The sequence below is a fragment of the Asterias amurensis genome, chromosome 14 (genome assembly GCF_032118995.1).
Source record: "Asterias amurensis chromosome 14, ASM3211899v1".
Classification (NCBI taxonomy): Eukaryota; Metazoa; Echinodermata; class Asteroidea; order Forcipulatida; family Asteriidae; genus Asterias; species Asterias amurensis.
The window spans coordinates 1,738,097-1,765,548 of record NC_092661.1 but is presented as its reverse complement, the minus strand read 5'-3'; the positions used below and the strand labels follow the sequence as shown (position 1 = coordinate 1,765,548).

The following is a 27,452-nucleotide window of genomic DNA, read 5'->3' as shown; positions in this document are numbered from 1 at the left end:
GATCGCATCACAATTTTTATTCCATGAGGGGAGGCTTGTGTAAATCTCACTGAGAGTAGTAGTTTTGAGTTGTCAACCAACGGTTCTTCTCAGAACCAACTCTACTCAAAAAGAGATTCATAAATACCTCAGACAGTTTTGCTATTCCTATTGGTGGAGAGCCCGTCACGTGGGTGTGTATAAACCAAGTGAGAATGCTGGGCCCAATTTCATAGAGCTGCTTAAGCACAAAATTTTGCTTAAACAAAAAAATCCTTGCTTAGTAAAATCAGATTACCGGCCAAGACTCCACTCAATTTTTATGCTAAGTAAACAACAGCTAAATACCAGTCACAAGCAATGTATATGGCATGACATTTTGGCCAGTAACATGTGTAAAATAAGCGAGCTATTTTCGTGCTTAAGCAATTTTTTTGCTTAAGCAGCTCTATGAAATTGGCCCCTGGTCTTTAATCGACACAAAAATCAGGGTTGTTCTAAAACCCCCTCGATCCACGACCCCCTCGACCATCGACTTTTGTGCAATCTTTTTTTCTGTACACCGAAATTGCCACAGTTCACAACCTCAGCCAATCACGCACACAATTTTGTATGCTGACATTGACTACCATGCCTCGCAGATCACAACAACACATCGTACGAGACACGTAGTATGCACGAAGCAAACTTCGCGTGATTGGCTGCCGAGATCGGGCCTGTGGCAATTACGATGTACAGATAAAAACCGCAGCATTTCCACGTGTATCTCTTGGCCGATCCGAGATTATTATCCCAACTGGAAACCTGTGTTTACCGCCCCAGTACGATTACGGCCAACTCATTACGTGATGATCAGGCGGACCCATTTCCGGCCGATCGCTCCCGTCCTGTGTACTATGGTACTACTAGTTGCTCTAAGCGGAGCTCAAGGTTGTAGACCCGACCGCCAGAATGGCCACACGGACGTGTTTGGGGTCCCCAATCGGTGTGCACTTGTCGTGCGGAAGCGGAGAGTAAATACTCCCAATTCTGTGTGGCTGATGCAGATAAATATAATCGCAGTCTCAGACTTGAAGTCAAGCCTAGTCGTGGAAGGAAGTTGCGTCACGGATCACACACTGTGAATTCTAAATCGGGGACTTAATTCTTACTCGGCCGTAAAGCGACATTTTATGAATTCGGAATTGGGACATTCTTCGAACACGGGGCGGGCGTCGGAGGGTAGTGGGTCGTGGGTCGTGGGGGTCGCGCACTGCTAAAAATGGTATTCTTGAAACAAGAAAAACATCTTATTTTAAGAAAATTATTCTTGTATCACTCCCTAGAAAATATTTTCTAGGGAGTGACACAAGAAGATTTTCTCAAAATAAGATGTTTTTCTTGTTTCAAGAAAACTATTTTTAGCAGTGCGGGGGTCGAGGGGTTTTTAGAACAACCCCAAAAATCATGTTATCTTCTTACCTTGTCTCTAAGATGACTCAACATCTCCATCTGACTCTTTCTCTCTCCCTCATCCTTTGAGAAGTCAAAGTAGCCGACACCCATCTCTCTCACCTCTGAACAGAAACAAAACTGGCATTAAAGACTCTGGACACTTTTGGTATTTGTCAAAGACCAGTCTTCTCACTTGGTGTATCTCAACATATGCATGAAATAACAAACATGGTAAAATTTGAGCTCAATTGGTCATCGAAGTTGCGAGATAATGACAGAAAACACCCTTGTCACACAAAGTTGGGTGCTTTCAGATGCTTGATTTTGAGATCTCAAAATCTAATTATGAGGTCTCGAAATCAAATTCATGGAAAAATAATTTTTCGAAAACTACTTTACTTCAGAGGGAGCCGTTTCTCACAATTTTTTTTGATGTTTTACACTATAAACAATTACCAGTAGTGTCCACTGCCTTTCATCAGTGATCACTTTGCAGAACAAGTTAGTATTTTTTAATTTGTTTTGTCATAATGAAACAATGATTTTTAACCCAGTAGAGAGATTGACTGTTCTCAAAAAATGTACCTAGACTTATTTTTATCTATTGAGAAAATGTGGCTTTTGTTCACTGTCTCAAAAATTTATTGAGCTTACCTATGGTAACACTTTTCAGAATTTGCAGAAACATTTTGTTTAAAATTATCTTGGGAAACCCGGGCAGTACAAAAAATCACAGCAAATCTTTGTGTGTTCCAAAATTCATTCCCGTGGGCACATGATCGCAACCCATTAAAGCCATTATACACTTTCGGAACAGAAAACAAAATAAAAGTTCACAGATTTAAAAATAACTTACAGGGCTTAAACAAGGTAATGGAGAAAGACTTCTCTTGAAATATTATTCCATGAAAACATTAAAGACCTGCTTGAATGAAAATGTCAAGTCGTAAACTTTCCTGAAATTCACTTAAAATGTTTTCAAAGAATAGGGAAATCGAGTCATGTGACTATAACAAGATTTCAATTGTGTAAAAAAACAATCATTTTGAATGCCCTTATCTAGCGCTTTTCTGAGAGATTTGCGAAAAGCCCTGTTACGTAATCACTCTCAAAACGTCATCTCTGGGAGCTCCAAATTTGTAAAGCCGCTTTGTTGCAGTGGGGAGGCATAACAAAGCAAGCTCCCAGAGATGACGTCAGCCGCATTGTCCTTTGACGCGCGCTCTCAACGGCAGAAGTGTTTGTAGTTTTTCAAAAACTTTAGGTTGGGGCCTAATTTTTGAATCGATAATTACGAGAAATTCAGAAGTGTACACATATCAAAATTACAGTAAAATGGTGAACAAGTCCATTATAAACAAGTTAAAATACCATTTCCGTTGAAAACATTCCGCTCAGGTAGCTGTTTAAAACAATTATCAATTCTCGATAGCGAGAATTACGGATTTACTGTAAACACATGTCATGACACGGCTAAACGTGCGGAAACAAGGGTGGGTTTCCCCGTTATTTTCTCCCGACTCCGATGACCGATTGAGCCTAAATTTTCAAAGGTTTGTTATTTTATATATAAATTTACCGGAAGTGTCCAATGGCTTTAAACCACAAGAACGATCTACTATCTAGACTGAATCATTATGCTAAAGTAAGAAAGGAATCCTACATGAGTGAATACGGGCAGACGCCCAATGGAGTGGTCTTTGTCAAATTGGAATATTCCTACCGTTCCCAACCCTTGAGACTTACTCAAAATAATTATTAGCATAAAACCTTACTTGGTAAAAGAGTAATGGGTAGAGGTTGATAGTATAAAACATTGCGAGAAACGGCTCCCTCTGAAGTAACGTAGTTTTTGAGAAAGAAGTAATTTTCCACGAATTTGATTTCGAGACCTAGATTTAGAATTTGAGGTCGCGAAATCAAGCATCTGAAAGCACACAACTTATGCGCCAAAAGCATTTTTTCTTTCATTATTATAGCTGGCAACTTCGATGACCTATTGAGTTAAAATTTACACATGTTTGTTGTTTTATGCATATGTTGAGATACACCAAGTGAGAAGACTGGTCTTTGACAATTGCCAATAGTGTCCAGAGTCTTTAAGATGGAAAACAAAATACACAAATTGTTTCTCTTTCTTTAACACTAAAAGGTACACGTTGCCTTGGATCGGACGAGTTGGTCTATGAAAAGTGTTTAAAACCGTTTTTTAAGAAATATGTTAGGTTAGAAAGATGTTTTAAAAGTAGTTTAAAGAAATCCACACAAATATGCCTTGAAATTGCGGTTTTCCTTATACATGTACGTCGTGAACAAACACGAAACTCTTGACTCCACAAAATGGCCGATTGTGTTAGTGTAAAGGAAAACCATAGACCGACTTGCCCGATTCTCTGCCAAACAGTACACCACAGCACCAAGAGTCCAGATAAAATAATGTAAGTGCTGAATTGAATTGTCCTCTCTAACAGATAAGAGTCGCTAGGTGGCAATCATTATACACACATTCTGGTGATGGTTAAAGCCATTGGACTCTTTTGGAAAACAGTATTGTCCAAGGCTCACACTTCGTGTATCACAACTTCTATATCAAATAACAAACCCTGTGAAAATTTAGGCTCAATCGGTCATCGGAGTCTGGAGAAAATAACGGGAAAACCCACCCTCATATCCGCACATTTTCGCCATGTCATGACATTTCGCCATGTCATGACATGTGTTTAAAAATAAATCCGTTATTCTCGTTATCGAGAATTGATATTGTTTTACTGTTTTCTCAAGTCAAAAAGTAAAGCATTTCATGGAATAATATTTCAAGAGAAGTCTTTCACCACTATCTTCTGTAAACCCTGTAAGTTATTTGAAAATCTGTGAACTTTAATTTTTTTATCTGTACCGAAAGGGTCCAATGGCTTTAAACTACTGCCTCATCCCGGAGTGAGTCCTAAAAATATAAATGAGAGAGGGAGTGCATGCAGTGAGTACACAGGTGTGAGTGGAGTCAGAGAAACTGCCTGGTGTTGCGTAACAAAAGGAAGGCATGAGGGCCGCCTGGGTCATTTAAAGGCAGTGGACACTATTGATAATTACTCAAAATAATTGTTAGCATAAAACCTCACTTGGTAAAGAGAAATGGGGAGAGGTTGATAGTATAAAACATTGTGAGAAACGGCTCCCTCTGAAGTTACATAGTTTTCGAGAAATTTCAATTTGAGACCTAAGATTTAGAGTTTGAGGTTTGGAAATCAAACATCTGAAAGCACACAACTTGTGCGAAAAAGGTGTTTTTTCTTTCATTCTTATCTGGCAACTTCGACGACCTATTGAGCTCAAATTTTCACAGGTTTGTATTTTATGCATATATGTTGAGACACACCAAGTGAGAAGACTGGTCTTTAACAATTACCAACAGTGTCCAGTGTCTTTAAATTGAATAAAGAAAAAATACTGTATGGTCTACTTCATCGTACACCTTACCATCAAACTTGAGGTTCTGGTAGTGAAGAGGACCAGGACCTCGGCTCCTCATCTCCTCCTCCTCAGCCTCCCATTTCTTCCTCATCATCTCCCGATGCATGTCACTAGAGACAAGATCTGGCAGTGATTCTTGCATCATAGATTTCTCTCTGTCATCCTTCTCCCTAAGATATGCAAAACAAAAACAGGTATTAAAGTGAAGCTTATTATCTCATCCCCATCCGCCACAAGAGGGCAGTATTCTTCCCATCATGGCTGATTTAACAGTCTCCTCTTTCTCAATCCTTTAAAGGGTCTGTGTACTTTTTGTTGGACAAAAAACACAATGTCTACAGATTTACACCAAACTTACACAGTTTGAAGATAACGATAGTAGAAAGCTTCCCTGAAAATATTACCTGCTGAGGTGCTGTAGTTTTTGAGAAATGAGTAACACAATGTCATGAAAATAATTTTCGTCTCAGTGATCATGAGACGAAAATTATTTTAGAATGCAAAAAACGTTTTTTCATGACATTGTTTTACTAATTTCTCAAAAACTATAGCACCTCAGTAAGTAGTATTTTAAGGGAAGCTTGCTACTGTCATTAGCTTCAAACAGTGTCAGTTTGATGTAAATCTGTGAACATTGTCTTTTATGTTTGATGCAAAAAGTACCCAAATCCTTTAAGGCCACATGCCAACAGATATTATTATCACTAGAGAGAAAATCTGGAAGTGATTCTTGCTTCGTAGATTTCTATTTGTCTTCCTTCTCCTTAAGTTATGCAAACAAAGACAGGTCAAGTTAAAGGAACATGTTGCCTTGGATCGGTCGAGTTGGTCTTTGAAAAGCGTTTATAACCGTTTGTTATAAAATGCGTATGGCTAGAAAGATGTTTTAAAAGTAGATTACAATGATCCACACAAATTTGCCTCGAAATTGCGTGGTTTTTCTTTTACTTTGCGAACTAACAGGGTCGGACATTTATGGTAGTAAAAAATTTGACTTATTTGACTCCCAAAAATGGCCGACCGTGTTTGTCGACGAGGTTTTTCGAGTGATACTTGTGTGGATCATTATATTCTACTTTTAAAACATCTTTCTTTACATTTGTTACATAAGACCAGTTCTTGAGTATGCCTGCCAAGTATGGCACACTTCAATAAGCAAGGAGCAAAATATCTCTTTAGAGCGTGTGCAGAATTGAGCCAGTCGTATTATTTTAGGCTATGTATATATTACCTACTCACATGCTCTGTCTAGTCTTAATATTCCCACTTTAGAATCTAGACGCCATAATCTGTTGCTTAAGTTTGGTAATAATCTTCGTTGTTCTCAAAAACTTTGTCACTTACTACCTCTTGCCAGATCTAACACCACTAACATCCATCTCAGAGCAGCCTCAACTACTAGCTTTCAAATACCTAAATGTAAAACTGAGCGCTCCAGTAAATCCACGCTACCCTCATTACTCTAGCTAGAACGTTGAAATAATTTTGGGGGCTGCTTGGCAAATTTTAAACTTTTTGTCTGTTTTTTTTTTGTATGCCTTTGCCATGTTTTCTTATTTTTTATACTCTTTGGGGTTTTTTATGGCGTGGTTCTGGTTTTTAATTATTTTTTTCTTTTAATTTTTGTGTATTTATGTAAAGTTTGTGCCTGTTTTATTGTTAATCCCATTTTTCTTAATTCTGTAAAAAAACTTTGTAAATTTGAATGTTGTCTGCACTTTATCGCACGGCAACGACCCTGCAAGGTTTTAAACGGACGTTTAAGAACGAGTCACTACTCTTTTATTCCCATTCATAAATGCCCTTTTGTTAAAAAACGTTAAACAAAATACAATTATAGACACTTTGACAATTGAAAGTTCGAGGTTTGAAATATTTTTTTCAAAAACTTTGTGAAGAATCTGTTTGATGCGCGTGGGTTGTGTGTACGCGCGCACGCTTATAAATAGATTACGCGCGCGCGCTTACATATATTACACGCTGTATAGCTATGAATTGCATTCCGTGTGATAATCTTGCGCGCGCGCGCCCGACACGCGGAAGCCAGCCGGTCTTAAACAGTTTCAGCTGTGTCTTTATCAACCGTTTAAACACCCCCACGTGACGCACTCTCCACCAATAGGAGTAGAGAAACTGTCTGGGGTATTTATGAATGGTTGATAATGACCAGTGTTTATGACCGGCTGGCTTCCACGTGTCACAAAGTTTTTAAAACAAATATTTCCAACCTCGAATGTTCAACTGTCAAAGAAGAAGAAAAAACAAGGAACGTATGACTTTAAAATCCACTGAACACCATGGTAATTACTCAAAGCAATTGTTAGCATGAACAATTACTTAATAACTAGCAATGGAGAGCTGTTGATAGTAAAACATTGCGAGAAACAGCTCCCTTTGAAGTAACATAGTTTTTGAGAAAGGGGCAACTTTTCACCCAAGTAATTAAAGACATTTAGGCCTGAAGCCTTTCTCAGGCTTCTAAAAGCACACAAATTTGGGCAACAAGGGTGTTTTTTCTTTTAATACTCTCTCGCTACTTCGATTGTTTTAAAAGTTTCACAGATTTGTAATTGATTCATATGTTGGGATACACCAAGTGAGAATACTTGTCTTTGACAATTTAATTACCCAATGTAGACAAATGTGCTGTCACCATCCACACTAAACACTAAACGTGGACGGATTTGACATTGGTCTTAAAAACATGGTTAAAAATATGTACTTATGTAGAGATACACCAAGTGAGGATTGCCGAAAGTACTAATACTGCCTTTAAGTGGACAAAGCACCTAAACATTTTCTATACAAAGCAAAAATAAGCAGCAAATGAGATGGGATTTTTAACTCGCAGCTTTTCCTGAAAACACAATTTTCCCCTCGAATGGTTTCCTCACCATTGGTCTAGAGGGCTGACAGGGTCAGGTACATCCGTGGCCCCCATCTCATACTCCAGCCCCGCCCTTGCTGCCTCCTGTTTTCCCCCTCCCCTCCCTGGATGACTTCCTTACCATTGGTCTAGAGAGCTGACAGGGCCAGGTACATCCGTGGCCCCCGTCTCATACTCCAGCCCTGCCCTTGCTGCCTCCTGTTTTCCCCCTCCCCCTCCCTGGATGACTTCCTTACCATTGGTCTCGAGGGTCGACAGGGCCGGGTACATCCGTTGCCCCCATCTCATACTCCAGCCCCGCCCCTTGCTGCCTCCTGTTTTCCCCCTCCCCCTCCCTGGATGACTTCCTTACCATTGGTCTAGAGGGTTGACAGGGCAAGGTACATCTGTGGCCCCCATCTCATACTCCAGCCCCGCCCTTGCTGCCTCCTGTTTTCCCCCTCCCCCTCCCTGGATGACTTCCTCACCATTGGTCTAGAGGGTCGACAGGGCCAGGTACATCTGTGGCCCCCGTCTCATACTCCAGCCCCGCCCTTGCTGCCTCCTGTTTTCCCCCTCCCCCTCCCTGGATGACTTCCTCACCATTGGTCTAGAGGGTCGACAGGGCCAGGTACATCCCTGGCCCCCGTCTCATACTCCAGCCCTGACCTTGCTGCCTCCTGTTTCCCCCCCCTCCCCCTCCCCCTCCCTGGATGACTTCCTCACCATTGGTCTAGAGGGTCGACAGGGCCAGGTACATCTGTGGCCCCCATCTCATACTCCAGCCCCGCCCTTGCTGCCTCCTGTTTCCCCCTCCCCCCCCCCCCCCCCCCCCTCTAGATGAATTTCCTTACCATTGGTCTTGAGGGTCGACTGGGCCAGGTACATCCGTGGCCCCCATCTCATACTCAAGCCCCGCCCTTGCTGCCTCCTGTTTTCCTCCTTCCCCCCCCCCCCCCTCTAGATGAATTTCCTTACCATTGGTCTTGAGGGTCGACTGGGCCAGGTACATCCGTGGCCCCCCATCTCATACTCTGGCCCCGCCCTTGCTGCCTCCTCTTCCTCCTCCTTGAGTATTCTCTTCTCCTTCATGTCACCGATGGCCTTCTTCTCATAGTCCACCAGGAAGTGATCTGCAACATCGTCCCCTGGGTAAGACGGAATGTGACAAGATGACTTCAGATAGTGATCAGCCATTTGAAAGTTAGATTTGAATAATGTCTGGTACAATGACATGCTTAGCCACAAGTTGTTTTCTTATATTGAAAGTTCTATGACAATTGAGACAGTTCCTACATCAAATGTTTCAGGGCAAGTGTTTGCATAGTTAGTAAGAGATGCAGGGTTCTGGTCGATACTCGGGAATTGCGAGTCAAATAAAGCGCAAATACAATCGATTTGAAAAAAGAAAACAAATCATGATACTTAGTTTTGTATTTACTAATTTTACAAAAACCCTCTGGATAAAACAATTGTTAATGCTCCAGACACCAAGATAAACACCAAGTAAAAAAAAAAACCCATTCCGACGACCTTGATTCCATTTTTAGTGTCCTCTGACAAAACTTTCAGTTCCGAATGCCCCAGAGTTTTGTAAAATCCACAGATGGCATACGCAACATTCAATGAGAGTGCATGGCACAATGGTACAAGAGTTTGCTCAACTGGCATGACTGGAGGTTGCTATACAAAAGCTTGCCCTGAACCAAGACGGGAAGTTAATTCAGAGGTCACAGGTTCAAGTCCTGCTGGTGTAAACCAAAACAAGTAAAGACTGGGTTACAGTGTTCTGTTTTTAATCCGTTAAAGGGTCTATGTAACTTTTGTAGGACAAAAAAACACAATGTCCACAGATTTACACTAAACTTAGAAACAGTTTGAAGATAATGATAGTATAAAGCTTCCCCGAAAATATTACGTGCTGAGGTGCTGTAGTTTTTGAGAAATGAGTAAAACAATGTCATGAAAATAATTTTCGTCTCATGAGACGAAAATTATTTTAATCATTTACAAACGTATTTTCATGACATTGTTTTACTCATTTCTCAAAAACTACAGCACCTCAGTAAGTACTATTTGAAGGGAAGCTTTCCACTATCATTATCTTCAAACCCTGTAAGTTTAATGTAAATCTATGGACATTTTGAAAAGGTACCCAAATCCTTTAAAGCCATTGGACCCTTTCGGTACAGAAAAAAAAAAAGTTCATAGATTTACAAATAACTTACAGGTTTACAGAAGGTAGTGGGGAAAGATTTCTCTTGAAATATTATTCCATGAAATGCTTTACTTTTTGAGAAAAAAGTAAAACAATATCAATTCTCGATAGCGAGAATTACGGATTTATTTTAAACACATGTCATGACACGGCGAAACGCGCGGATACAAGGGTGGGTTTTCCCGTTATTTTCTCCCGACTCTGATGACCGATTGAGCCTAAATTTTCACAGGTTTGTTATTTGATATAGAAGTTGTGATACACGAAGTGTGGGCCTTGGGCAATACTGTTTACCGAAAGGGTCCAATGGCTTTAAAGGAAAACGTTGACCTTGGATCGGACGGGTTGGTCTTTGAAAAGCGTTTGAAACCATTTGTTATGAAATGCATATGATTAGAATAGAATAGAATAATGTTTTATTGTCACTTGTAAAAAAACAAATATTAGTACAGTGAAATTCGTTTTGGTTTTGCGTGTCTAAAAATATTATGTTGTATACAAATTACACTAAAAATTAACCATTTACAAAAATACATGGAAATATAATATAAACAACTCTGAAAAGTATTACAATATACAGGCGAAATACGAAAGATAAAAATAGTACGGTAGAATTAAAATCAGAAACTAGAAAGATGTCTCGAAAGTGTTTTCCTTGTACGTCGTGGACTAAAACACGGTCATCAACCTAATTAAGGGAGTCAAAAATTTGATTCCCATAAATGGCCAACCGTGTTAGTCTACTTTTAAAATATCTTTCTAATCATATGCATTTAATAACAAACGGTTTCAAATGCTTTTTAAAGACCAACTCGCCCGATCCAAGGCAACGTGTTCCTTTAAAGATGGGCTCATACAAGTGTAGGTCTGCTTGGAATCAGTAGAGAAAGGTGATGGCTAAAAAAAAACAGTCACAGAGATTCTGTTTAAAGGCAGTGGACACTATTGGTAATTACTCAAAGCAATTATTAGCATAAAACCTTTCTTGGTGACGAGTAAATTCGGAGAGGTTGATGGTATAAAACATTGTGAGAAACGGCTCCCTCTGAAGTAACGTAGTTTTTGACTAAAGAAGTAATTTTCCACGAATTTGATTTAGAGACCCCAGATTTAGAACTTGAGGTCTCGAAACCAACCATCTAAACGCACACAACTTCGTGTGACAAGGGTGTTTTTTTCTTTCATTATTATCTCGCAAGTTCGATGATCGATTGAGCTCAAATTTTCACAGGTTTGTTATTTTATGCATATATGTTGAGATACACCAACTGTGAAGGCTAGTCTTTGACAATTACCAATAGTGTCCACTGCCCTTAACCCTTTAGGAAAATAAGCGTAAGGGCACAACTCTTTTATTTACCTGCTGTCAGAATGGCTCCTTTGGACATCTCCTCATAGAGCTTTGTCTTGGGCTCCAAGGCTGCCCCGAAAACACAACAAAAAAATCAAGTCTTGAAACACTAAAAAATACTATCGTTACCTGGTATTTACTTCTTTTGTTAAAGACAGTTGACACTATTGGTAATTGTCAAAGACCAGTCTGCTCACTTGGTGTATCTCAACATATGCAAAAAATAACAAACCTGTGAAAATTTGAGCTCAATCGGTCGTCGAAGTTGCGAGATAGTAATGAAAGAAAAAACACCCTTGTCACACGGAGTTTTGTGCTTTCAGATGCTTGATTTCGAGACCTCAAGTTCTAAATCTGAGGTCTCGAAATCAAATTCGTGGAAAATTACTTCTTTCTCGAAAACTACTCCACTTCAGAGGGAGCCGTTTCTCACAATGTTTTATACTATCAACCTCTCCCCATTACTCGTTACCCAGAAAGGTTTTATGCTAATAATTATTTTGAGTAATTACCAATAGTGTCCACTGCCTTTAACCTTAAAGGCAGTTTGGTAATTATTAAAAATAATTATTATCATAAAACCTTTCTTGATTATGAGTAATGGGGAGAGGTTGATAGTATAAAACATTGTGAGAAACAGCTCCCTCTGAAGTGACGTAGTTTTCAAGAAAGAAGCAATTTTCCACGAATTTGATTTTGAGACCTCAGATTTAGAATTTGACATATCAAAATCATACATCTGAAAGCACACAACTTCGTGTGACCATGGTGCGACAAGGGTTTATTTTCTTTCATTAATATCTCGCAACTTCAACGACCGATTGAGCTCAAATTTACATAGGTTTATTTTATGCATAAATGTTTAGATACACCAAATGTGAAGACTAGTCTTTGACAATTACGGATAGTGTCCAGAGTCTTTAACACAGATGTGTGTTGGGCATTTTATACTCACTGTTTATCAGAACTATCACAGGCAAATCACCCAGGTGGGATTTGAACCCACGATCTTTGCATTGCTAGAGCAGACACATGTATAACCCGGGCAAGTACTGAGTATACAGTGCTTTCATACACATCGGTGAAAGGGTAAACAAATTATATTATTTATCTCCGATGCAAACTAACACCTGGAATATATTATAGTTAAAACAAACTTTTCTAAAAGTCACCTGGAAGTGTTATTTTTAAAAAATAAAGCTTGTGTTAACAATATCTGTGTTTTGATGAGTAGAATATGAATAAATAGTTAACTAAGGTTCCAAAAAATTTGTTTTCTTTTCATTTACAAATTTAAGAGTTAGGCCCGACCCGAGAGGGCGCTGTCCATGACGTCAATCGAGGTGCGATAGTTGAAGAGAAAATGTGTAGTCTGGCCCCGTACACTACGTTTGGGTACCTATCGGTATGATGCATACGTACAGAACTATGGTCACGAACCATGTCTGCACGCACTATGGCTGCTGTGCGGACGGTCCACTCGGATTACCCTGCACGGTGAAAGGCATGCAGTGCCAACACAAGATCGCTTGGCGCTTGATGATTGGTGTAAGCTGAAAACATGCCCTCAAAGTTGAAACATTACCCGAATTGTTTTCTCGTCAGGCAAATGCTCCTTTAAGTTCATCACGTCTTTCAGGTACCTTCTTCGACGTCCCACTAGCTAGAAAAATTGTTGGGATGGTGTCATGTTTTAGAATAACTTTTCTCTTCATGTCAAATGTGTGGTGCATTGTATTCTGGATTCGCTGCACAGCGCTGAAAAAAAGACAATGGACCGACCACTTTGCAAACTGACCCCATCTATAGTTGTTTTACTGCATTTAGCAGCAATATACCTGGTCGGCATTGCCGGACTCACGACTAGGACTTGCATGTACTTGCACATGTGTTCGATGTTCGATCGAGGCAAAGTCTGCCTCGATTGACGTCACAAAAGGGGTAGGCGGAGTCACCCCCTAAACCACTTTATCTATTTTTTTAACATATAAATCGTGACAAACAATTACTTTAAAAAAAATGTTATTGTTTATCAACATAAGGCCCATTCACACGAGCGCTGCAAACGAGGGTCCCGTGCGATTTCATAACATCGATGTTATGAAATCGCAAATCCACGTCGTGTGAATGCTATCTCTGTTATGAAATTACCTGGGTCCCGTGTTGTTCATAACACAGATCGAGACCTCCTCCAAAAAATCGCATCAATGTTATAATCACGGGGAGCCATCGCCATCGTAATGAGGGACCACTGCGTTGACACGTGAAGAACTATGGAGGAAGAAATGGGCGAACTATACTTTAGCATGCATATACATGTACATGTACATGTATATCTGCTCAACGCTGGATTAGGATCCGTTTGGCTGGTGGGTTTTGTGGCCGGATGCTAGACCAGCCCAAACCTTGAAGCAAAAACATCAGTCAATCGGAAGCAGAATATGTCATTTGGCTAAACTTTTCGATGTTTTAATTCATCATTTGTTATGTCTCATCATTAATTTCATATCTAAAAAGCATTTGCATTCAACAATGTAGCATTTTTAACGTCCAAAAATCTATTTGAACCGTTGAATTTTGTGTTTTTCTTCTTTTAGCTTCGATAACGTAACCCTCTTCCCGCCGGCCGCCGGGAGGAGAGTTACGTTATCGCAAAAGTTTTTAAAATATTCTACATTTTATGTGACTTAATTGATTTAAATGAAATTGGTTTATTTTATTCCCTTTAACTGCAAGGTTTTTGTTTTAACTTAAACCTCTTGCTTGTAGACTTTTGTCCCCTGCAGTTGTAGGCCTAACAAAACGAGGGACGTACATGTATGTTTACATGTGTGTGTGCGTGTCGTGTGAATGCTCGCTAAAAAATCGCACGCGGTAAAGGTGACAGACGGCTGGCGCCCTTAACCAGGGACCCGCGTTTGCAGCGCTCGTGTGAAAGGGGCTATTATGTTTGGAGAAATAAAAAATCTATTTCCAGGTGACTGTTTTGAAACAGGAAACCCACTTCACAGTCCATAAGGATGTAGGCATGGGTATCATCCACTAGGAGCCACCTACTCCTGGGGCTGAAAGAGGGTTACCCCTTCACACTCCATAAGGATGTAGGCATGGGTATCATCCACTAGGAGCCACCTACTCCTGGGGCTGAAACAGGGTTACCCCCTTCACAGTCCGTAAGGATGTAGGCATGGGTATCATCCACTAGGAGCCACCTACTCCTGGGACTGAAACAGGGTTACCCCCTTCACAATCTATAAGGATGTAGGCATGAGTATCATCCACTAGGAGCCACCTACTCCTGGGGCTGAAACAGGGTTACCCCCTTCACAGTCCCCTAAGGATGTAGGCATGGGTATCATCCACTAGGAGCCACCTACTCCTGGGGCTGAAACAGGGTTACCCCTTCACAGTCCCTAACAGCCTAAGGATGTAGGCTTGGGTATCATCCACTAGGAGCCACCTACTCCTAGGGCTGAAACAGGGTTACCCCCTTCACAGTCCATAAGGATGTAGGCATGGGTATCATCCACTAGGAGCCACCTACTCCTAGGGCTGAAACAGGGTTACCCCCTTCTCAGCCCGTAAAGATGTAGGTATGGATATCATCCACCAGGAGCATGGCTGGTGGAGCAAAATCCACTACCTTCAAAACTTTTTAGGGAATGAACAATGCATCTTATATTATTTACCTTGATTTATCCAATGCATTTTCTTCTTCTGCTGTAAGAACTTTAACCTTCTCAGCTCGGGACTGAACTCCGGCATTCTTCTTGGTCCAGATACTTGCTTTCTGTAAAAAAAATAAAAAGGAAAAAAGACCAATAACCACAAGAGTTTGATGGCTTAAAGAGTCTGGGTACTTTTTTGTAACACAAAACACGAAGTCCACAGATTTAGATTAAATTTACAATTTTACATACACCGTTTGAAGGTAATGATAGTAGAAAGATTTCCTTAAAATAATGATTTGCTGAGGTTCTGCAGTTTTAGAGAAATGAGTAAAACAATGCCACAAAAAAATAATTTTTGTCTCAGTTTTTGCCATAAAAAGTATTTTAATATTTTAATACTCTTTACAGCAAAATTGCATTTTTGTCATAACTGGTTAAAGGCAGTGGACACTATTGGTAATTACCAATAGTGTCCACTGCCTTTAATACGTTTTTACATGCTAAAATAATGTTCGTCTCACTGAGACGAAAATTATTTTTGTGACTCAGGTTTTACTCATATTATTTGTGATAAAAAAGTGTGATAAGTGCAATTGGTTCTTTTACATGCGTTACACAACACATGGGACCAACTGCTTTACGTCCCATCCGAAGGACGAAGCAATGGTGAAGTGTCTTGTTTAAGGACACACGTGTCACGGCTGGGGATTCTAACCCACACCCTGCTGATCAGAAAAAACAAAGTTTGAGTTCGGTGCTCTTTACCGCCTGGCCACGACACTTCTATGGGGGTGTCAACCATAGGTGAACATGGTGAATTTATAACCACCTTTTCAGACAGAGCCTCATTTCAGTTCATCCCAGGTCCAGCCTACCTTAGGAACAGGTTTAGCCTTGACTGTAGTAGAGTTCTGTTGAAGTCAATCTTTCATGAGTGCCTCGTGTTTCCAGGAATAACTCCGCCTTCAAACCCACAAGCTGCAAAAGAAGAAAGTGATCACATTGATTAATGTCAAATTATTAACTCCTGACGATGACTAGAGCAAGGTAGTCGAAATGTTGAGACCAATTAAAGAACTCACTCCGCGGTAGCGCAGTTAATAGCGTTGCTGTAAGCTAAAGTAGTAGTCCCTACCAATTTCCTATCTTCCGCCCGGGTATAGTTAAAAAGCAGAGGACAGAGAAACGAGAAGTCTCCTGAACAATCCAATTTGGGTCACAGTGTTTTGTCTATCCTGGCCGGCTTAAGTTGGTTATGTTGTTTATTGGTTCCTTTTTTTTCAGATTATGTTGTTTTGTCATATTTTTAGTTTTTTAATAATATGTCTGGAGATGTTCTTTGTTTTTTGTGTTGTTGTGTTGTTCTTCTTTGTTTTTTTGTGTGTTGTTGTTGATTTGTTGTTGTTGTTGTGTTTTTGTTGTTTTGTTATTGTTGTTTCTTTAGGTTGTTGTTGTTTGGTTTGTTTTTGCTTTGTTGTTTCTTTGGATTGTTGTTATTGTTGTTGTTGTTGTCCCTGTTACTGTTGTTGTCCCTGTTGCTGTTGTTGTCCCTCTTGTTGTTGTTGTCCCTATTGTTGTTGTCTTTGTTTTGTTTTTCTCCCCGTTGTCTTACTTGGTTGCCCAACCACCCCCTCTCTTCCCCACTCTTTTCTTCCAACTGCGTTTTGTATATAATAATTTCTTGTCAATATTTGTTTTATTTTAAAAATTTTGATTTATTCATCTTATTGTGTTTGCTAGTTTTCCTGATTATGTTTACTTGTTTTGTAGTATTATACTGTACTTTCGTGAACTATATTGTCTTGTATCTTGGTCGAATAAATACTAATGATAATAATAATTCTACTCCTCGATAGTAGTATGTATACAGAAAGACAGTTCCCTAAGAACAAACTCTACCTGGCAAGTAGATACACACACATGGTGTTACAGCAAACCAAACATAAATTGATACCTTGGCTTGCCATGCAATGCCTAGAACTAGAATATATTCATTTCTGTTTTAGTTTGAACTTTTTGGGTAACTTTTTCATTGTTCCTTAATTTTTTTTCTTTTTTTCTTTATTAAATACCAGAATAAACTTTAGTTTTTTTGTAGCTCAATTTGATCAGTGAAAAACTTCATCATGGACCGTGTTCTGAGTCTGTGTTAAGTAGAAAGGGTAGAAGAGTTGACTTGTAGGCCTTGATGATTGTATTGGGAAAAGTTTCTGTATCACACGCCACCACTTTTTCAATCAATATGAAATAATATCAAGTCTAATTACCTCAATGATAGACCCAGTAACTGGGGCACTGTATTCCTTTTTTCGAAATTTTGACATTTGACAATTTTGACATTTTTTCAAATTTGGAAATTTTCTAGTCTGACAGAAAATGTCAAAATTTCGAAAAAGGAATACAGACAGCGCCCCAGTTACTGGGTCTACCTCAATGAGATATCCCTTTTTGTAAAACTGAGTGAAAAGTGGTCGCAGGGATACGGAAAGTTTACTCCTACCTAGAACTATTTCGGTTTTGTCCGGCTATCGACGGGAGACGATAGCCGGACGAAACCAAAATAGTTCTAGGAGTACGGAAAGTTATCCTTGTACTGTAGTTGTAGTTGTATTGATTGATGACTTTAGTTAGGTTTAGTTAGAAGAGAAATTAGTTTATTTTGATCTGGTGGATGGAACTTGGAAGGGAAAAGTTTCCGTATGGCGCCACCACTTTTTCATTCGAAATAAAATAATATAGTATCTAATTTACCTGACTGATATATCCCTTTTTGTAAAAATGAGTGAAAAAGTGGTGGCGCCATACGGAAAGTTATCCCTTGGAAGTGTTGATTGAAATGGAGAAAAAAATGACTCAGGGGCCTTGAGGGCTTGAACCCTGAACCTTTCTTTGATTTGTCAACCGTGCAGCACAGGGGTCACCAACTTAAACTGTACAAATCAAGATCCAACCTTAACCTCAGGAAGTTCTGGTTTAGCCAGAGAGTGGTCAACTACTGGAACATTCTCCCTCGAAAGGCAATTGAAGCTTCAAGTGTGAACATTTTCAAGGGACATGTGGATAAATTCCTAAAGAACGTCGGGGGGGGGGGGGGGGGGGGCTCTACATAAGCTTATCTAAGCTGTCTGCCCCAGTAACCAGAACCACCGTCTCCACCCCAGTTGTGTGATGGCGTCGGTGGATTCAAGTAAGTTCAAGTAAGTTTATTCAAATTTCATTCATTAAAATTTAACGACAATCGATCGTGACACAACATCAACATGGCAATGACATTTTTGGCAATCAATTCAACTTAAAATTAAAATCAAACGAGTTCTTACCGAGGAAGAATTCACGTCTATTTTCTTGCCTGAATTCATGTTTTCCACTGAGGTGTGATCTAGACAGGGGCCATATCTGCAGATAAACCACAATTTCAGATAATGTGGCTATGGCTGCTGCAGTCAAAGTCATGACAGTTGTTCTTGGCAGTCAAATTCGGTTTAAGGGCGCCGCCATCTTTAAAGCTAAACCACGGTACTTCTGTTACCGACAATAGAGGGCGCTATACTCCAAGAGCCGTCGTGTAAAAATTAGTTAATTTAAAATAAATAATACAATTTTAAATAATCCTCAAAATGAGAATGGTCTCTCATGCATGCAGGATGACCAACAATTATCCTTTATAACTTGAAGGATCTTCAAACATTTCAGGTGTATTAGTCAACAATAAAGAACAAATTGGAAAGTAGAAGAATCCCATGATTTTATTTCTATAAGTTTTGCAAGAACAAGTTTTTTTTTCTTCAAAATAGTGGCCAATAAGTCTGACACTTGTTAAAAACCACTTTTGCTATTAAAAATGTCCCAATTCTATGTTCTGGAATTTATACATGGTAACGCACTCAAAAAATGTCCTGGGTCACAACTGACCTGGGCCCAATTTCATAGAGCTGCTTAAGCACAAAATTTTGCTTAAGCAAAAAAATCCTTGCCTAGTAAAATCAGATTACCGGCCAAGACTCCACTCAATTGTTATGCTAAGTAAACGACAGCTAATCACCAATCACAAGCAATGTATATGGCATGACATTTTGGACATTAACATGTGTAAAATAAGCGAGCTATTTTCGTGCTTAAGCATTTTTTTTTTGCTTAAGCAGCTCTATGAAATTGGCCCTTGGTTCCAGATCCCCTCTCCGTGACTTGGAATCATTACACAACATTAATGTTTATTTTGTTTATTAATTTTGATTACACATTACAACCAATTAATAATAAGCGCCAATTAACGAGTAATGGGAAGAGGTTGATAGTATAAATCATTGCGAGAAACGGCTCCCTCTGAAGTGACGTAGTTTTCGAGAAGGAGTAATTTTCATTGTCCACGAACTTGATTTCGAGACCTCAGTGAGGTCTCGAAACCAAACATCTGGAAGCACACAACTGGTGAAACAAGGGCGTTTTCTTGGACGGCCAATTGAGTTCAAATAATAATCACAGGTTTGTTGTTTGATTTATATGTTGAGATACATCAAGTGAGAAGACTGGTCTTTGACAATTGCCAATAGTGTCCACGCCTTATAAGCAATAATTAAGTTATGCCTATGAAATTTGGCCCTGATGGCATTTGATTTGAGTTGACAGCCGATCATTATATAGCCCTCACCTTGAAGTAGCCATTCTACAATAATCTCAAAAAAGCAATTATGGCGCAGTTACTGGGGTTAATTAAGCAATGGTGATTACGGTATTACATTAAAACGTCAAATCATAATTCTGAGGTTAATTAGAAAACCCTTTAATTATATAACACACGATCGTATAACAAGACGAGCAGTGTATCTGTTCGAAACGTCGTGACCAAACCGGCTCTTTTCAGAGATTAACACGTGGTTGTACCCGCCAGTTTACTATTTAATTATTAAAAAGTAAGTCTTGTATGGAGTAAACTTGCATTAGAAAAAAATTGTAATAAAAGGATGGTAGACACTAGAAACTACGAGCTGAGTCAGCGGGAACTACAATGTACAAACAATTTCAACAAAATGCTAGATATCCCAATGTTATTGTGTGCAATGGTTCATTGTCCTTTTAAAAATAAGTATTACTGTCACCAATTTTAGTCATTTGTCCTTCCTTGTATTGTGGTGATTTCTTGAATAAATTTCAGTTTTGAAGCTCATCGGTTATACATTTTTTTATATTAGCGCAATCCTCCGGATAAATACATTTTGCAAACTCTTGGATAAAGTCAAGCATATAGGAATTGCAGACGTTAAAACTATACAATTGCTGGAACGATTTATTCCTTCAAACGTGCAAAAGATGGCGTCCATTTGACGAACGCAGGCCCTTTTCGAAACCTCGGCTTCTGCTTTGGAGTCGGCTTCAGGCTCCGTCCTCTCGTCTGAAACCCTGAGCGCGTGTACGCAAAGCACGCGCAATATTGTCAAAAAACAACCGCGGGGCCAAGCTTACCTGAGCCGAACCCAAAGCCGAGGCCGTGGTTTTTGAAAGGGTCATAGACTACTTGAATATCAGATCTTGGTAGCTGGATGGTGAGGTTTCTTTACGGCCAGTAGAAGCAGCTTGCCCGTGTAGTTCAGCTTGCCCGTGTGGTTTCCATTTCCTCATACGCCGCTGCATCTTCATCTGGAGCTGTTTGAACTACAAGGGTTGAATTAGGATTGGCTTTGGATCTTCTTTTGGTCACGATAATGTACAGGAGTGACGCGATGAGGAGCAAGGTGGAGACAGCCGCTAGTGGCCCTCCTACGATCCTACTAAGATGACTGTAGAGTCCGTAGATCCTGAAGAAGGGTTCTTACTGTCAGGATCCGGATCTTGCTTCTTGGTCGGTATATGGGATGGGGTCTGGGGTGCAGGTGGAGTAGACTGTCGGTCTGGTCTATGGCCATAGATGGTCTTTAGACATAGTTGACGGACCCTGCCCGAGTTGTTTTAGAGTGGCTTTAGAGTGTCTTATTGAACTGAGTCGTGATAAAATCTTCCATGGTGTATTGCATGTTATAACACCCCTTGCAAGTATTCTGCCTGCTCATTGGTTTAGAGCGCGTCACATGACGTGTCTTAGTTTTGCTAGACGACGGCCGTGTGATAGTGCGTCGGTTTGCCATGCGCTAGTCCGAAGACTAGCACACGGCGCCGTGCGCTAGTCCGACAGACTAGCACACGGCGTGCAGTACCCAGACGTCCGTTGCGTGTACGAGGATGATAAATTAATAGTCTGTAACCATTTCGGATTGCACGACACTACATGCAACACAGTAAGTAAAAGTGTTTGCAATCTGTATTCGCGTCGTCCGTGGATTGTAGCATTCAGGTCTGTAACTTAATAATAGTAGTACAGTATTTAGAAATGTTTGGGGTGTTATAAAACAAATATTGACTGCTTTTACTCGTGCAATGGTTAAAAACTAAGACTCCCTCGGTGATCCCCGGAGCGTTCTATTTTCCCTCGGCTTCGCCTCGGGAAAATAGAACGCTCCGGGGATCACCTCGGGAGTCATAGTTTTAACCATAGCACTCGAAGCAGTCAATATTTGTATATTTTTAAAGACACTGGACACATTTGGTAATTATCAAAGACCAGTCTTGTTTGTATATCAACATGTTATGCACAGAATAACAAAACTGTGAAAACTTGAACTTAATGTTGGTCATCGAAGTTGCGAGATAATAATCGAAAAACACCCCTGTCGCCGGAGTTGTTTGCTTTCAGATGCTTGATTTCGAGACCTCAGATGCTTTATTTCGAAATAAATTTAAATATTTTAGTACCAAAACAAATTTGAATATTTTAGTGAGACATTACTTCTTTCTCAAAAACTACGTTACTTCAGAGGGAGCCGTTTCTCACAATGTTTTATTCTATCGACAGCTCTCCATACTCATTACCAAGTTAATGTATGCTAACAATTATTTGAAGTAAATACCGATAATGGTGTCCAGTGCCTTTAACGTATGTTCAAATAATCATACTGGGGGTGGGGGGTGGGGGTGGTATTCAACTGAAAGATGCCGAGTTCTCACTGGAGGTACAAAACACACATCATGACATCTCAATAGCAGATACTCGCAACTAATTTAATCTTTACAAAAAGGCAGCAGTAGGCTCTACAAAATAATAGGGTGCATTCGATTTAGCTTCCATGTGTCTACCACGCGGTGCTCACTCGGGTGAGCTCCTGACATGAGCTAATTGAATGATCAATCACCCTCTCGAGGTGACGTCATGCGCATTAGGTCAGCCCCAAAGTGACCCACTCCACAAGCAGGGCACCTGGGGGCTGACCCGGGTGAGCCCCTGGAATGGCGTCAAAGCTATTCGAACGTACCGGGGGAAGGACCGGGGTCGACCCAGGGATTCTAACCGAACGCACCCATAGAAGCACAGCACACACACAGTAATTTACAAACAACATGACAACGTGCAGGTCAAGGGTCAAACTTCTACTGGACGCTACCGTACATACATTGCGACAATAAGCAAAATTCAATATTCCCTCTTAAGTTAAATGTTCCTATGACCAAATGATTATCTACACAAAGCAACAAGATAATTCTTTAAAAGCTCTTTGCGTACGGTCTCCGTATATTTATACATCTAGACTTTTATTGTAGGATTCTTGATGTACACCTCTTTCGTTGACAGTTTTAAAAATACCATAAAACTTTAACAGTCCCCGTTTAAACAATAATTGTATATAACTTGTGTTGATGTCTGAGTTAAAACAAACAAAATACTCACTAAATAAAGTTCAGTACCGATCCGAAAAAAAAAAGATTTTTTTTTTGTTGTCTGGAATACTTTGGAAAATCAAGGGGGAAAACATTAAGATTGTTGCGCTTATTTCCATTGCCGCAAATAAATATATATACAAAATCTGAGTGTTATCAACGCGAACATTATGCAATTATTTAAAAAATATTGACAGAAATAATGCACAATAAAATTCACAACTCTTTTGTACACTACACAGACTGAGAAAGAATTCACGATGTTGAATTGATTTGAATTGAGTTGAAAGTTGATGAAAATGAAGCCTCGAAGTGAAGGTTTTTCGTTTCCTAAACGTAACTTATTTACAGCCAAGCAGCTCAAAACGCAGGCAGATGGAAACTTTCCACTCAACGGGCACGATGCGAATCTTGACCGCCAAGACGGGCTTGAAGAAGCGCCTCTCCACGACGCTGTGTTCATCTGTGTTGCCATTGAATATCTAGAAAGAGAATAAAAAGCGTATAGTAAGATGTGTAGGAGGAGTTTATCATCTGAAAAGAAGTGACACCAAAGGAAGCTAATATCTTCGTACCTGAGTTTGACCAAGTTGGTCTTTCACGTCAACAAGACAAGCCGGTGAGGGCGGTTCGAACTGCACTTTGTACTTTGTCACCCACTGCGGGGCATAGGGGTTACCATAACGCCCCTGTGTAAGTACCCCAGTGACGTAGGTCGGGTTGCCTAAATCCACCTGTATCCACTGGTTGGTATCCTTTACCTCAGCATGCCAAGCTCCTATGGTATTATTATCAGGCGGTAGCTTGTTGAGACGGCCACCAGCCGGTGTTGACATTCGTAGTCCGCTATAGTTACTTGATGCGGAGAGCCTCTCATCAGGGATCGAACCATCTTCAAGACCGAGTTTCTCTGGATCAGAACAAGAAAGATATAAGTAACAGTTTATTGTACTCATAATGCCCACATTGCAGAAAGGACTCCACATAAACTTCTTAATAATACTTTCACATCAGTTCAACATTCAAGTCAATATATATTTATTGTCGTGTATTAGGAGAATGCTTACAAGTAAAAGAATAGGCAACAAGAATACTAAATAACAGAAACATAAAAGGTTTGGCTCAAAAATATACAAAACAAAAATGATAAGGTTATTTGGCGATGTCTTGTTGAGACGGCCACCAACTGCTGTACTCTTATCTATGTCTTCCCAGTTACTTGATGCGGAGAGGCTCTCATCGGGAATCGAACCATCTTCAAGACCAAGTTTCTCTGGATCAGGAACGGAAAGATTGTCACATACTCATCATGCCTTCATTGCAGAAAGGACTCAACAAAAAAATCTTAAAATTATGTTCACATGCTCCCACAAAATAACGTTAACATCTGATTACTCACCAAAACCCAAACAGGTGTTTACTGGAGCGTTGTCAGAAACACTACCATTCTGTGGAGCAAGGTACAATTCATTTTGTTTAATTAAAGTCACCTGGAAGTGGTATTTTGTCAAATTACAGCTGTTGTTATGTATGTGTTTTGACAAGTGGAATGTGAATAAACAGTTAACTAAGGTTCTAAAAAATCAGTTCTTATCTTATTTACAAATTTAAGAATAGGCCCCAACCCGAGAGGGCGCTGTTCGTGACGTCAATCGAGGCGCGATTTTTGAAGAGAAAATGCTGTAGATCTACGCATTAAATTGTTAACCAATCGAGTTTTTTTATAGATCATTGTTAATTCTCCCTTCACAGTTGATTTGTCGAAGCTAATGATGATGAAATAATTTAGCTCTTACCCACTACGATTCGAATAACTTACCGAAAGAATCTTGAGAAAAAAAAATTCAGCAAACTCGGGCGGTGCAGGGGTTAATCATTAGCTTCGACAAGTCAACTTTGAAGGGAGAATTAACAATGATCTATAAAAAACTAGATGGGTTAACAAATAAATGCGTAGACCTACTAATGACTATTCGAGTTTTCTTTTGATGTTTTGTTTTTGTTTTTGTACAAACACAAGCTAGCGAGATTTCCTCCTACCGCATACAATGTATCGCTAGGCGGCTTGGCGGTCCAGTAGCTAAATGGTTAAAGGCACAAATTGAAAATTTTAACATTTTATCAAAACAGTTCATTACAAATAAAAGCTTTTAACTTAAAAATTTCTAATCATACCAAGGAACGTCCTTATAATCACTGGTTAAAATACATATTTGTTGATATTTTGTTTATTTTCTCTACTGGCTTTCAAGAAGGATTTCCCCATCACTTCATGATGATTGTGTTAATACACCATTTCCATGATCTGTGTTCTCATCATAGCATCCTCAACAAATTCAAATACCTTAAATGTGTCAGAATTTCAAAACTTCTGATCGATGAATACATACAGCCCAGACAAGCATAACATAATGTCAATTTTTACCATTTTCTTTACAAAAAATACAGTAATATTGCGTGCAACAAAACTTTTAAGGTTTGTTTATTAAGAATTTTTTGCAATAAAACATTTCAAACGTAAAACAATTGCCACTGTTTGTTGGTTTTGAAGTGTGCAGACAACAATCTACAATATAATCTTTCGTTACTGTAAACTTTAATCGAAATTACTGTAATTTTTACTATAAATATAACTTGTTTTGTACAGTAAAACTTAACTACTGTACAGATAGTACAGTAATTTACCGTGTAAATAAACGATACCATTTCTCTAACTGTAAAAAGTACAGCAATTTATCAGTTAATAGAAATACAGCATGACATTTTGTTACTGTATATGAATACAGTAAAACTTTACTTTCAGTTTTACAGTAAGTTACTGGCAACTCAGCTGCCAGTAATTTACTGTAATTTTACAGTGAAACATTTTACAGTGCAGTGCTAAAAAGACGTCGGACCGGACCACTGCACTATTGCTCCTATGTGTCTGACCAGCCATGCAGACTGACCCCATCTTTAGTTGTTTTGCTGCATCCAGCAGCATTACACTTGGTCGGCATTGCCGCAGCGGCGTAACTAGACATTTTCCTCTTTTTTTTTTGGGGGGGCCAAGTGGGGGCAAAGATTAAATTTGGGGGCCAAAAAAGTGCAAGATTATTATTAAATATGTTAACTGATAGTTGATACACACCAATGCAGTTCTAAAACAGTCTACATATATGTCAGCATGTAACAAAAGATGATCTCAGCAAAAACAATCTGAATGTCTTGTCTGAATGCCTCGACCAAAATGTTTCATTAATGTTTTGGTGTATTTCAGCAGTAGAAAAAACAAAGGATGTTTTACATTTTAACAAAGAATGGCGGCCATCTTGAAATAAAAAATAAAAAGCCCCTCCTCCTGCCTTTTTTGAGAAACCCGGACGCTAAACATGTTTCTTTTTTTACTCGGCCTTATTGTGACAAGTGCACGGAGGAAGAAAATACAAGTGTTAGCCATTACAAAAAATAAAAATAAAAATACAGGATTGAAATTGTGGGTGTATAATAATCACATTTTAGTTATGAAACTGATAATTATTTAAAATAGGCCTACCTCTCAATTCCACCGCTTACTTCAAAGGAGAAGAAAATAATGGTCTAAGTAACCTAATTTTCGCTGCCAAAAAAGTTCCAGGTGAAAACTAGCTTATCCTTTCAACATGTCCGTCATGAAATAAATGGATAGAAAAAGGACAACAAAAAATGTGAAAACACACATGAACGAATTAAATTTACAAGTACCTGGCAAGTTGGTTTTGCAGTTGCATCGTAATACGACACATTCAGCATTCCTTGAAAGTTGTCACAGTCGTGCTCAGCACTGGCGTTGTTCATCTGACAGACTTGATTGGTGTGATCGTAGTTGAATGAAAAACATCCATGATGGCTGAGACACCGCACTGAACATCTGACGGCAGAGATGCCTGAGATATTCATGAACGACTGGCCTAAAAGGGCGTGGTGCTCTACCGGCTGATACCAGACCCCTCGGTAAAGACCACTCACACTATAAGACGCTGAAACCTCAAGAAACATCTCAAGCAAGAGGAAAATCAAACTACTCAAGACGGCCATTTTCTCACTCTGGCTTGAAATGGTGAGCTGCCGTTCCCACACGTAGTAATCTACTTCCCCTCAGTAAATTCCTCGAATCGTGATTCAAATTTAACTGCAGAGGAATATGTTGCCATGGTAATACAAAAACACCATTCTTTCATATTACACAAGGTTCCGTGATTATGACGTTATTTCAATTTGCCAATAAAATATTTAATGGGAAATTGAATTATACTAAATTCGTCGCTTGATCACACCCTAGGGACGTATCAAAAAGCTCATGTTTTGCCCTGCAAGGTATAATAATGCGATGGAGCGATCTGTCGACAAAAGGAAAATTAAGTATACAGGATCAATTGTAATTTGTGCCTGTATTAAATGTTTTCACTTTTCCTCGAGATGTAAACCTAATTTGTATTGTCGTGTTATAAAAATTGTTGTAACCCTTCCTTAGGGTAAGGTATATATATGTACAGTATATTCCGTTTGGAATAAAACAAGAAATTTAAAAATCAAATCAGCTTTGTGCAGTAAAGACCAGAGTTAAAAAAAAAAGAGTGTGACTTCATTCCAGATTTCGATTCCATTTCAATTTAAGGTACTTTGAGCTGATCAACTATTTTGTCATGCTCTCTGATCTGTATAGTCGGACTTGGGGTGGGGGGGGGGGTTGGTATTCAA

At 39.4% G+C, this 27,452-nt stretch overlaps 2 protein-coding genes across 2 annotated transcripts in view; both read right to left on the bottom strand.

The window, feature by feature from the left end:
* The window catches only part of LOC139947344 (coiled-coil domain-containing protein 174-like), a 33,003-nt gene extending 14,494 nt beyond the window's left edge, over positions 1-18,509 (bottom strand). The window contains 10 exon segments of the mRNA XM_071945242.1: positions 1,441-1,535; positions 4,891-5,054; positions 8,605-8,687; positions 8,729-8,898; positions 11,329-11,394; positions 15,010-15,109; positions 15,866-15,937; positions 15,939-15,968; positions 18,311-18,386; positions 18,466-18,509. Coding sequence (XP_071801343.1) covers positions 1,441-1,535; positions 4,891-5,054; positions 8,605-8,687; positions 8,729-8,898; positions 11,329-11,394; positions 15,010-15,109; positions 15,866-15,937; positions 15,939-15,968; positions 18,311-18,386; positions 18,466-18,488 — 879 coding nt within the window. The 5' untranslated portion in view covers positions 18,489-18,509.
* Positions 18,510-22,343: 3,834 nt separating this feature from the next.
* Positions 22,344-26,878, bottom strand: LOC139947359 (retinoschisin-like). Its single transcript, XM_071945256.1, has 4 exons — positions 26,457-26,878; positions 24,133-24,181; positions 23,309-23,643; positions 22,344-23,215 (listed from the first exon to the last, which is right to left on the bottom strand). The coding sequence occupies exons 1-4, from the start codon at positions 26,787-26,789 to the stop codon at positions 23,075-23,077; spliced, it is 858 nt and encodes a 285-aa protein (XP_071801357.1). The 5' UTR covers positions 26,790-26,878; the 3' UTR covers positions 22,344-23,074.
* Between the last annotated feature and the right edge of the window lie 574 nt (positions 26,879-27,452).

Excerpts from the sequence above, each read along its gene's own strand:
- LOC139947359 (XM_071945256.1), bottom strand. The coding sequence starts at position 26,789 with ATGGCCGTCTTGAGTAGTTTGATTTTCCTCTTGCTTGAGATGTTTCTT. Across the intron at positions 24,182-26,456 it reads CTGCAAAACCAACTTGCCAG|AATGGTAGTGTTTCTGACAA; the intron begins GTACTTGTAAAT and ends CTTGCTCCACAG. Across the intron at positions 23,644-24,132 it reads AAACACCTGTTTGGGTTTTG|AGAAACTCGGTCTTGAAGAT; the intron begins GTGAGTAATCAG and ends GTTCTGATCCAG.